Below are 11,629 nucleotides of genomic sequence, written 5' to 3' on the forward strand. Positions count from 1 at the left end.
CATGTGAAAATTTTATCATACATAATAAAACGTAATTAATTGAAAATATAAAACAATACTATCCGGTGATATGCAAGTTTTTCTCGTGGCCAACCAACCCTTCCGAATCCGAATAAACTTTAAACTAGGATGCGATGCGGCTCTCGGAAAAGTGGACCCGCGGGAATAGAAGGGATTGGGGGAAAATACATCCCTAGGTTAAAGCGGGCCAAACGAACAATTTAAAATCCCTTAAAGCACCCACAAGAAAGGATTAAATTCCCAGAATGTCCTGCCTATATATTGTGCTCCAACAAGTTGTTCGAGTTGCAAGACCCCCAGTCTGAGTAGAGAGAGAAAGAGCCATAGAAGTAGAACTGGGACAGCTCCTTTAGCTACAGAGCCGACTCTGTACTCTGTCTCTCTCTTCTCTCTCTGTGTATCTCATGGCTCGTTGCACTTTTTCTTCGGACGATATCGTAATCAAGTCTCCGAATGATAGACGATTATACAGATTAATCAAGCTCGAGAATGGCCTCTCTGCATTGCTTGTTCACGATCCTGAGATTTACCCAGAAGGGCCGCCTGAACACTCCAAGTCCCTTGAACACAGCGAAGCTGAAGAGGAGGAAGATGAGGATGAGGATGATGACGAGGATGGAGCGGAAGGGGAAGATAGTGAAGGAGAGGATGATGATGAAGAGGACGATGAAGAAGATGAAGAAGACGAAGAAGGAGAGGGCGGAAATGGTGAACTGAAAAAGAAGGGAAAGGGTGGTGCTTCTCAGACTAAGAAGGTTGGTCTATGATTTACATTGAAAATATGCATTGCCCATCTCGCATTGATTTATAAATATATTTATGTTCAAAACCCAGTTGATATAATCCGCAAAACATTGATGAAAATTGCTTATAGATAGGAAAGCAATATGACTTTTTTGTTTGCATGACTGATACCAAATAACTGGAACTTCAAGATCACTGCATGGTTGTCCAAGATTTGAACTTTTACTTGGTTACTGCTTTAAGATTCCACCATCCTTCTTTTTCTGCAATCTAATAGTTATCAAATAGTTCACATTTTCAAACAATTTTTTCACACAAAAGGATGAGTTTGCCGAGCTTCCATAGTCCTAATTCCAAGTGGAACCTTTGCGTAGTTTTTGGTAATTCTATTTCCAAGTATAATTTCTGAGAATGACACTGATCTCTAATCTACTTAATGATATAATGTTTACTCAGCGCAGTTACAAGAATTTGATTTAATTGGATAAATAACGACATTTGATCGTCTTTGCAGGCAGCAGCAGCAATGTGCGTAGGCATTGGCAGCTTCTCTGACCCGTTCGAGGCACAGGGGCTTGCTCATTTTCTAGGTTTGTGTTACACATGCACAAATGGGTCATCAAAAGATGTACTGAATGTTGATGTCCAGGGATTACTAAATAACATGCTGAATGTTTTGCAGAACATATGCTCTTCATGGGGAGTACAGAGTTTCCAGATGAAAATGAGGTCTGTTTGTATATGAGTGTTCTTTTCCAATTTTTGGTGCTAGTTCAATTGGTTTTTATCATCTGGAGATGCACATGATCCTTTGTATTATTTATGATAAACGAGGTTTACTAAGAGACTGAGAGTATGTACATGGCAATAGTAAAGCCGCATGAATTTTTCCATACTATAGATTACGACATGGCATCTCAAGAATTATATTTACCCATCGTTTTGCAACATCATCAGCCTGCTTGTTCTACGTATGTATGAGTGGGAGGACTTGTTAGTTCTTTTGCTTCCCACCTGCTTGCATATCTATCAGGCTGTGTGGGACAACCAACTGAGTGTATGGTTGTGTCACGTGTGAATTATCTTTGTTTACATTTTTCTTCAACCTAAACTTGATGGGAATGGATGGCATTTTGGATAAAGCAAATGTCAGCTTTATCATAGTAATTGTGTGTAGCAGTTTTCATCTTTCTTTTTTTTTTTGGGCTCATAGTAAAATGACATTTAAAATTAATTTCTTTTACTTGTTTAGACATTTTTGTAAACTTCCACTTAAGTGGGAAGAATGTATGCTATCTTTGTGGCCACTTGTTTTTGACTCTTCTCTTTGCTAGTATGATAGTTATTTGTCCAAGCATGGAGGGTCATCAAATGCATACACAGAAGCAGAGCATACCTGCTACCATTTTGAAGTGAAACGGGAGTTTCTTAAGGGTGCGTTGCGAAGGTAAAGTCTGAGCTCTACATGTTTTGAATATCAATAGTTGAAGTTCTTGGTATTGAATACTTCTTTGGTCTATGAAGTGAGCCTGTAGTTTTTATTGATGCTGCCTGCAGTTGAAAAGATCTATGGTTGTCATATGAATGTTTCAAAATGTGGTATCGCTATAGGAACTGTGGTTTAAAACATTAAATTACCTTTTCGTTTAGTTATTTTTATATGTATGTGGTGCATATATGATAAGAATTATTACTTATTGGTACACTAACCATATCAAAAAAATGTTGGAATGGGATTGAGGTTTCCCTTTTGGATCTTTAAGATCCAACAATGTGTTCCTTTTGGTTCCTTGGCATCTGGCTCGCCATAATCTTTTCATTGAATTATAATCAAATGTATACAAATCCTTTCAAATTAATATACATAGTAATATGTTCTGTGCTCCATATATTCCTTTTGCAATATATTTAGCTAGTAGCATGTATGTGGCGCTTTGTCTGAAATTCTCAAGTTCTAAATTCATTTTAAATTTCTGTTTCGGCAACTTGGTTTATATTCATTTCGGCCCTTTATTTTATCAGATTTTCTCAGTTCTTTGTTTCACCCTTAGTGAAAAATGAAGCCATGGAGCGAGAGGTACAGGCTGTAGATTCAGGTGCTTGCAAGTCTTAACCGAGTTTATTAGTTTCTGTTTCTCCTTTTAAAAGCTTTCCCAGCTTTTTGCTTACAAGTTCTTATTGCTGAATGGTATTTTGTATTGTTGAAATAAATGGAATGCAGAGTTTAACCAGGCCTTGCAGAATGATTCTTGCCGCCTTGAACAACTCCAATGCCATACATCCACACCTGGTCACCCATTTAATAGGTTCTCTTGGGGTAAAACTTGAACCAATCTTCTCTCACTCTCCTCCTTTAGAAAAAAAAAAAAAAAAAATTGATTAATTTTATGGAATTACATTTTATTTTATGTATGCATGAAAGGAAATAAGAAGAGCTTGGTTGATGCAATGGAAAAAGGGATCAACTTGCGTGAACAAATACTAAAATTGTACAGAGATTATTACCATGGTGGACTAATGAAGCTAGTTGTCATTGGTGGAGGTGAAATTTTCCCTTTCCTTTTCATCCCTTATTGATTTTCATTTTGTTTTGTTTATACCACCGTTTATCGAGGGTTGAATGTTGATTGACAAATATCATTCTTTGTATTGCCACATAGGGTGTTTGAATGGAAGTAATGAAAGAGGTTCAATTTTACTTAGTTGATATCAATCAAATTGTAGCTTTTTGAAGTAATTACTTATCTATATGGGATTTCTGTTTTGTGGATGGTTATGTTGGATTCTTTGAATTGGTAGAGGTTGATATCAGCGTGCACAATTACATGTTAGAGTTTTGTCATTTGTGATGTTCTATTGGTGTTAGCAATGTTTTGGCAATTTCTATTGGTAGAAGAACTATTGTAGCAATGGAGATGGAATTATTGGTGCTGTTAGCTATACAGTGGTGCGGTGGTGCCACTGTTGATAGCTTTTAGTTTGATTAATGTACCCAAAAATTATGCATACAATTAACAAACGAAGTAGAATCAGTTATGCTGCTGATTTATGAAATCTAAGTGATATTAATTGTAATAGTTCTATTTGCTGCAGAGTCTCTTGATGTACTTGAGGATTGGGTCGTGGAATTGTATGGTAATGTCAAAAAAGGTCCCCAAGTAAATCTGGAGTTCAAGGCGGAAGGTCCTATCTGGAAAGCTGGAAAACTTTATAGGCTAGAGGCTGTTAAAGATGTTCATATACTCAACTTAACATGGACATTTCCTTGTCTTCATCAAGACTATTTGAAGAAACCAGAAGATTATTTAGCTCATCTTCTTGGACACGGTAAAATGATTCATTATTTGCTAAATATATTTTAAGTATTGTTCCTCTGCAGAGTACAAAAAATTTATAATACAGAAGTTAGGTCTTGAATTGTTAGTTTACTTTTTTGGGGGGAAAACAGCAGTTATATCTCCTTAAAGTAGAGGTCTCTGGAAACTTTTATAGTAAGATCCAGTTTTATTTCTTGTGAATGCTTATTATTTTTACCCTTCGAATGGTCTCTGTCCTTAATTTTCTTGCATTAGATTTTGTTGATTTTCCATGTCTACATTGCACATTATTTATTACGTTTCACTATGGGTTTAGCCGGCTGCACAGTGATAACTTGACCTTAAATTCTGAGCACTAAGTCATGGTTTTTCTAGAGGGCCGGGGAAGTTTGCATTTTTACCTCAAATCTAGAGGGTGGGCAACATCTCTGTCTGCTGGTGTTGGGGATGAAGGGATGCACCGATCTTCTGTGGCCTATGTCTTCCGCATGTCCATACACCTCACTGACTCTGGATTGGAAAAGGTAGCATCTCTCTTTTATATTTTTAGAGAATATTTTGGTATAAGATAACTTTAACTATCCCATCCCATATCTGAGTTTATATATATATATATATATATATATATATTTATCATCTTGCAAACCTAGCCAAGTTTTGGTTTGCTATCCTAGGGAATTTGGGAAAACGTATGATTTCATAGATTCTCACCTTAATATTTTATATTTCTACTTGTGTAGTTACTGGAAAGCATCAGTTTGTTTTATCTTTATTACTCCTCATTTTCTGTATGTCATCCTTCTCTTGCAGATTTTCGAAATAATTGGCTTTGTCTATCAATACATTAAGTTACTGCGTAAAGTGTCTCCACAAGAATGGATATTTAGGGAACTCCAGGATATAGGGAACATGGAATTTAGATTTGCGGAGGAGCAGCCCCAGGATGATTATGCTGCAGAACTTGCAGGTTTTCTTTTGTTAGCAAAAATTCACATCTTTCCTTGGTCACATTTTACCTGACTGAAATTATCCCCATATTCATGTCTTTACTATTGTGAAACGTTCTCTGTTGCAGAAAATTTACTACTTTATCCAGCAGAAAATGTTATTTATGGGGACTATGTGTACAAGATTTGGGATGATGAACTGATAAAATATGTTCTTGGTTTCTTCACACCACAAAACATGAGGGTTGATGTGGTATCAAAGTCATCAATTAAGTCAGAAGGTAAATCTTATATGCGCTTTTATGCAAAGAAAAAAAGCAGAAAAAAGAGGAAGTATCTACTGCATCTTATTATATTGTTGTTCTTAATCTCATTTTAATATTGAAAAATTATAGGAAGTATCTAGCAGGTTTTTTTTAGTGCTATCCATCATATACTCATTATTTATGAGTACGAATGTAACGTAACCATGATTCATCTTTGTCCATTTTATATGTGAGAATTTTGACTTAAGCTCTACTCTCTTTAACTGTTTCAGATTTCCAGTGTGAGCCTTGGTTTGGCTCACATTATACTGAGGAAGATATATCCCCATCTTTAATGGATTTGTGGAAGGATCCTCCAGAAATTGATGTCTCATTGCATCTCCCCTCAAAGAACGAGTTTATTCCTTGTGATTTTTCCATCCGTTCTGATAACTTGTGTCTTGATCCTGCCAATATATCTTCTCCGAGGTGTATAATTGATGAACCATTAATTAAGTTCTGGTACAAGCTTGATAACACCTTTAAACTTCCGCGGGCAAATACATACTTCCGCATCAATCTGAAGAGTGGATATGCCAATTTGAAGAGTTGTGTTTTGACTGAATTATATATTCTCCTTCTTAAAGATGAGCTGAATGAGATTGTATATCAGGTTCCTGTCTTGTCCCTTATAACTAATTATTTGTGCTTCAGTTTTTATGTCTCAGACTCTTTTGTACTTAAATACGTTTTAGGAGAACAGTACTTGCATTTAGTTCAGTTTTGAATCTCTCTGCAGTCTGTCCAAGTTTGTTCAGTAGAGGGACTTGGTTGTTACAGTGGCTTAGAGTACAGAATAGAAAATCGTTGTACGTAATTGTCCAAACAAAATATTTTTCTGTTAACTTTCCATTATGTAATCAGAAGCCACAAATGTGTTTTCTTATCCAAATCTTTTAAGACAGGGCTGCTTCCTTTCAATCTTCACTCTTCAAAAGTTTTAATTTTCTTAACAAATTTTCCCCATTTTAATCTCCTTAATATTTAGTAATTCAGTTGTAAAATTGTATATGGTTGCCAATGTCCCCGTCTTGCTTACCTCAGTTTTAGCACTAAAGAGACCAAGGCCTGTTTTCTAAGGGTGTGTTTATTTAGTTGATGCTGTTTTCATTAAATAGGTCATCTTGTTCACAGTGACTAATCACCTTGTCCTTCCTCGCAAAGATGCTTTTAAATGTATACACTTGAGGAACTTTTTTTCTGTGTGCGCAGGCCAGTGTTGCCAAGCTGGAAACTTCTGTATCTTTGTTGAGTGACAAACTGGAGCTTAAGGTCTATGGTTTCAATAATAAGCTTCCAGCTCTCTTGTCCAAAGTTTTGGCAACAGCCAAAAGTTTCTTGCCAACTGATGATCGTTTTAAGGTATTTGTGTTGCCTTCAATTCCCATCACTCCATTCTATGTATGGTTTAAGTGTGATTTGTGTATAGATGGAATACCTTGCTGGTTTCTGGCTTGTCCATTGCTAAGTGATACTTTAACAGGTTGTTAAAGAAGATATGAAACGAACATTGAAGAACACCAATATGAAGCCTCTGAGTCACTCATCATACTTGAGGCTGCAAGTGCTGTGTCAGAGTTTCTATGATGTAGAGGAGAAGTTGCATGTTTTAAAGGAATTGTCTATATCTGATTTGAAGTCATTTATTCCCGAGCTTTGTTCCCAGGTACACTACACACTTGTCATGACGGATATTTGTTATAGGTTACTGTAGTCAATTCGTCAAACTCAACATCATCCTCCGGCCAGGTCTTTTTTTCAGAAAAAACCATGCTGTTCAGGCTTCACCTCCTATTCTTCCACTTTCATGTATAACTTGATAAGTGGAGAGTGGTATGATATAGTGAAAGAATTGGAGTCTGCCTGTCAAATGTGAATCAAATAGTTAATTTTGGACTTTCCTTCAAAAATGTTTTTCTGTGTCGCTTTTAGAATTAGTTTACTTCAGCCATTCACTTACAGCTTACCTTCTCCTCATTATGTACAGCTATACATCGAGGGCCTTTGCCATGGCAATTTGTTCGAAGAAGAAGCAATTAGCCTGTCAAATATATTTAAAATGAATTTTTCCATCCAACCACTTCCTATCGAATTGAGGCATAAAGAACATGTTATTTGTCTTCCTCCTGGTGCTAACCTGACTAGAGATGCCAGTGTGAAGAATAAGTCGGATACGAACTCTGTGATTGAGGTAACTCGAAATGGATTAATTTTGTTTGATTTTCCATAAATGAAGATGTAATTTCTTCTGTCTTATATGTTGATATTCTTCCCTTGGTTATTGCAGCTGTATTTTCAAATTGAGCAGGAAGTGGGCATTGAGTCCACCAGATTGAAAGCATTGATAGATCTTTTTGATGAAATTGTAGAGGAACCACTTTTCAATCAGCTAAGGTGATTTTATTTGTGGCTTAAACTATTACTTACACTGAAGAATATGAAACTGATAATAAATTTTATTTGGGGCGAGATTATATATATTTGAACAGATATTCATATAATTTTCTGTCTATTTCTGGAAATAGGACGAAGGAGCAGCTTGGATATGTTGTTGAGTGTAGCCCACGGGTAACATACCGTGTTTTTGGCTTTTGTTTCTGTGTTCAGTCGTCTGAGTACAACCCAATCTACTTACAAGGGAGAGTTGACAACTTTATAAATGGTCTGGAAGAATTGTTGGTAAGCAGTCAAGGTTCTTTCTAAATGCTGCTAGTTTATGGTCTTCGCCACAATTTTTATTTTATAAAAATTACATAAGCTTTATAATTATTGTGACCAAGATGACTTGCATATGGGATCTTGCAATTTGAGGTTCCGTATTGTTAGATGCATAAAGCAATTCTAGTTTGTGGAAAACTTCTCTCGGATCTGATATCATTGCATTATTTCTACTTCTGTTCGTGATTTAAGTTACATAATTATTGAGAATATATTGGCATTTGCAGGAAGGGCTTGATGGTGATTCATTTGAGAATTATAGAAGTGGGCTAATGGCTAAGCTATTGGAGAAAGATCCATCCCTCACATATGAAACCAATAGATATTGGAATCAGATTATTGATAAAAGGTGCTGTTGTCCTCTGTGGTTGGTCCAGATTACAATTCCAAATACTACATTTAAAGACAATTCTGTTATTTGAATGGGTTTCTTCTTTCTGTATATTGGTTCATTGGGATTTCTAATACTTTTGACTTGGTGCTCATTTTAACTCTACTAATTGTTTGATCTACAGGTATATATTTGACTTGTCAAAAAGGGAAGCCGAAGAACTCCGAAGCGTTGACAAGGAGGATGTTATCAACTGGTACAAAATGTACTTGCAACAATCATCTCCGAAGTGTCGTAGGCTTGCAATTCGCGTTTGGGGTTGCAACACTGACCGGAAAGAGGCAGAAGCACGATTGGAGTCTGTGCAAGTCATTGAAGACCCTGCTACCTTTAAGATGTCATCGAGGTTCTATCCTAGCATTTGTTGAAAGTATGGACCAGCTTTGATTACTTTATAAAAATTGAACCGTTAGAAACGAAGGCCTCAGTTTTGACCGGGCTGTATGCAGGTCAATATGACCACCTGGAAGAGGAAAATGAAAATCAAGAATATTTACCATTATATTGGGATTATACATGCATTCATGTACAATTACATTCATTTCAATATTAATAAATTATTAATAAAGTGAAATTTGTGGTAAGAATCATTACCCTGGTTCTTCTGGCCTCTGGTAAATCCTGGACCCCTCAAAGCATACCAACAAGTCACTCCCAGAATGTTGGGTTTGAATCATTGCCCTTCCCCCTCAAAACATGTAACTAACATAAGAAGCTCAAGCATTATAACTGAAAAAAGAACTCAAAATAAAAAGGAAATGAAGTTCCATTTTGCCCCTTGTTACAAAAACCAAGAAAAAAATACACCACGTTACAACAGCGCCACTCAGCTGGCGGCTCCTCCGACAACCACCCCCCACCTTCCCTCCTCTGGAACTCTCTCTCTTCAGCACGCCGTTCTGATGGGAAAGAGAGAAACAAAAAGGGCAAGAGAGAGAGATGGAGTTAGTTCTAGGGTAGGGGGCCGGGAAGGAGGTGGAGGTGTCGGGAAAGCGGCTCTCGAGAGCCGTTGCCAGTGATGGTATTGGGAAGCTCCTGGTAATTTGAAAAGCAGAGTTTTTGTCTGAATGGGTAAAATGGTAACTTCAGATTTTGTTGGACTGAATTGAATAGAAGCACCTAAAAATAGTTTGTTTGAGAAGATGACGGGAAAAAGTTCATCAAACCAAAGTTTGGAGAATCACGTCCTGAAAAACTATGTGCAATCAGCATGAAAGATTGCTAGTCCTGCCTGCAATATTCTCTTCCAATTACATTGCATTGCATGGGATTGCAGTGAAATACATTGCATGGGATTGCGTTGAATTACTCCAATGCGAGAGAGAGAGAGAGAGAGAGAGAGAGAGAGATTTAACCAGATGGCCCGTTGCACTTTCTCTTCGTTGGACGATATCGTAATAACGCCTCTGAATGATACACGATTATACAGACTAATTGAGCTCGAGAATGGCCTCACTGCATTGCTTTCCTTCTGAATGATTATTATATAGATTGTTTTCCATCTACACAGTGAGAAATTTTCCTTAAATTTTGAGCACTAAGTAATTGGTTTTCTAGAGGGCTGGGGAAGTTTGCATTTTTACTTCAAAGCTAGAGGGTGGGCAACATATTTGGCTGCTGCTGGTGTTGGCAGTGGATGTATTTACCGAACTTCTGTGGCTTATGTCTTCGAGGTGTCCATACGCCTCACTGATTCTGGATTGGAAAAGGACTCATCTGTATTTTATCCTCTTAGAGAATATTTTGATATAAGATAAATTTTATTATCCCATTGATGAGTTTTTATATCATCTTGGGAACCTACCTTACTTTTGGATTTCCTTTCCTTGAGAGTTTGGGAGAACTTGATGATTTCATAGATTCTCACCTTAATATTTTCTACTGGCATAGTTACTAACTTTGGAGCAAAGTACCTTCATTACATTTCATTTTCTATATGCAATGCTTATCTTGCAGATGTTCGACATAATTGGGATTGTCTATCAATACATTAAGTTACTGCGTCAAGTGTCTCCACAAGAATGGATATTTAGGGAACTCCAGGATATTGGAAACATGGAATTTAAATTCACAGAGGAAGAGCACCAGAATGTTTATGCTTCACGACTTTCAGGTTATCTTTTGTTATTGAAACTGCACATCTTTCCTTGGTCATGTTTTGCCTGACCTAAAGTATCCCTGCTCCATAAGTTTTCTTTTTTAGAATATCTATATTTTTTTTTTTGGCCAAAAGGTTATCTCCATATTCATCTTGTGTTTACTATTGTGAAATTTTCTGTTGCAGAAAATTTACTACTTTATCCAGCAGAATATATAAATTATGGCAGCTCTGCGTACGAGATTTGGGATGAGGAATTGATAGAATATGTTCTTGGTTTCTTCACACCAGAAAACATGAGGGTTGATGTGGTATCAAAGTCTTCAATTAAGTCAGAGGTAAATATTCTATATTCTTTTATGCATAAAAAAAAAAGGAAACAAAAATAGAAAAAGAAAGATAGAAAAAGTGAGAGGAAGAATACTTGTTCTCCATTTAACTTCATCTTATTATCCTTTTTGTTTTAATCTTCTTTTAGTATTGAAATTGTCTCTAGTAGGTTTTCATGTGACATCCCTTATATTCTCATTATTTCCAAGAATGTAGCCATGATTCTGACTTGAGCTCTATTCTCTTTAACTGTTTCAGATTTCAAGTGCGAGCCTTGGTTTGGGTCAAAATATACCGAGGAGGATATATCTCCTTCTTTGATGGATTTGTGGAAGGATCCTCCAGAAATTGATGTCTCATTGCATCTCCCTTCTAAAAACGAGTTCATTCCTTGTGATTTTTCCATCCGTTCCGATAACTCGTGTCAATATATTGTAATATTATAATAGTACAGCCGTCCGGCTATACTCTGGCAATATATTCTAATATTATAATAGTACAACTGCGCGGCTATACGCTGGCAATATATTCTAATATTATAATTCGTACAGCCGCGCGGCTATACTCTGGCAATATATCCTAATATTATAATAGTATAGCCGCCCGGCTATTCACTTGTAATATATTCTAATATTTTAATTAGTATAGCCGGCCGGCTATACCGTTCAATATATTATAACTGCAGGGGACTCCGTACAGATATGTACTAATTGGGGATTTGGGGCGGGTTTTTGGATAGCCACCGACCAGGACGGGAA

At 36.7% G+C, this 11,629-nt stretch overlaps 1 protein-coding gene across 1 annotated transcript; it reads left to right on the forward strand.

Moving 5' to 3' along the window:
• LOC18774999 (nardilysin-like) lies at positions 327 to 9,033 on the forward strand. Its single transcript, XM_007208057.2, has 19 exons — positions 327 to 776; positions 1,280 to 1,355; positions 1,448 to 1,494; positions 2,100 to 2,212; positions 2,788 to 2,861; positions 2,987 to 3,082; positions 3,188 to 3,307; positions 3,859 to 4,092; positions 4,458 to 4,606; positions 4,893 to 5,049; positions 5,158 to 5,310; positions 5,568 to 5,947; positions 6,547 to 6,696; positions 6,818 to 7,000; positions 7,322 to 7,525; positions 7,622 to 7,728; positions 7,860 to 8,013; positions 8,280 to 8,401; positions 8,568 to 9,033. The coding sequence occupies exons 1-19, from the start codon at positions 426 to 428 to the stop codon at positions 8,809 to 8,811; spliced, it is 3,114 nt and encodes a 1,037-aa protein (XP_007208119.1). The 5' UTR covers positions 327 to 425; the 3' UTR covers positions 8,812 to 9,033.

Source organism: Prunus persica, chromosome G6 (genome assembly GCF_000346465.2).
Source record: "Prunus persica cultivar Lovell chromosome G6, Prunus_persica_NCBIv2, whole genome shotgun sequence".
NCBI classification, from domain to species: domain Eukaryota; kingdom Viridiplantae; phylum Streptophyta; class Magnoliopsida; order Rosales; family Rosaceae; genus Prunus; species Prunus persica.

What these genes read in the sequence shown, in the direction of transcription:
- LOC18774999 (XM_007208057.2), top strand. Translation starts at nt 426, where the DNA reads ATGGCTCGTTGCACTTTTTCTTCGGACGATATCGTAATCAAGTCTCCG. An exon ending in AGTTTCCAGATGAAAATGAG is followed by an intron (nt 1,495 to 2,099) that starts GTCTGTTTGTAT and finishes TCTCTTTGCTAG; the next exon opens with TATGATAGTTATTTGTCCAA. An exon ending in TTCCCGAGCTTTGTTCCCAG is followed by an intron (nt 7,001 to 7,321) that starts GTACACTACACA and finishes CATTATGTACAG; the next exon opens with CTATACATCGAGGGCCTTTG.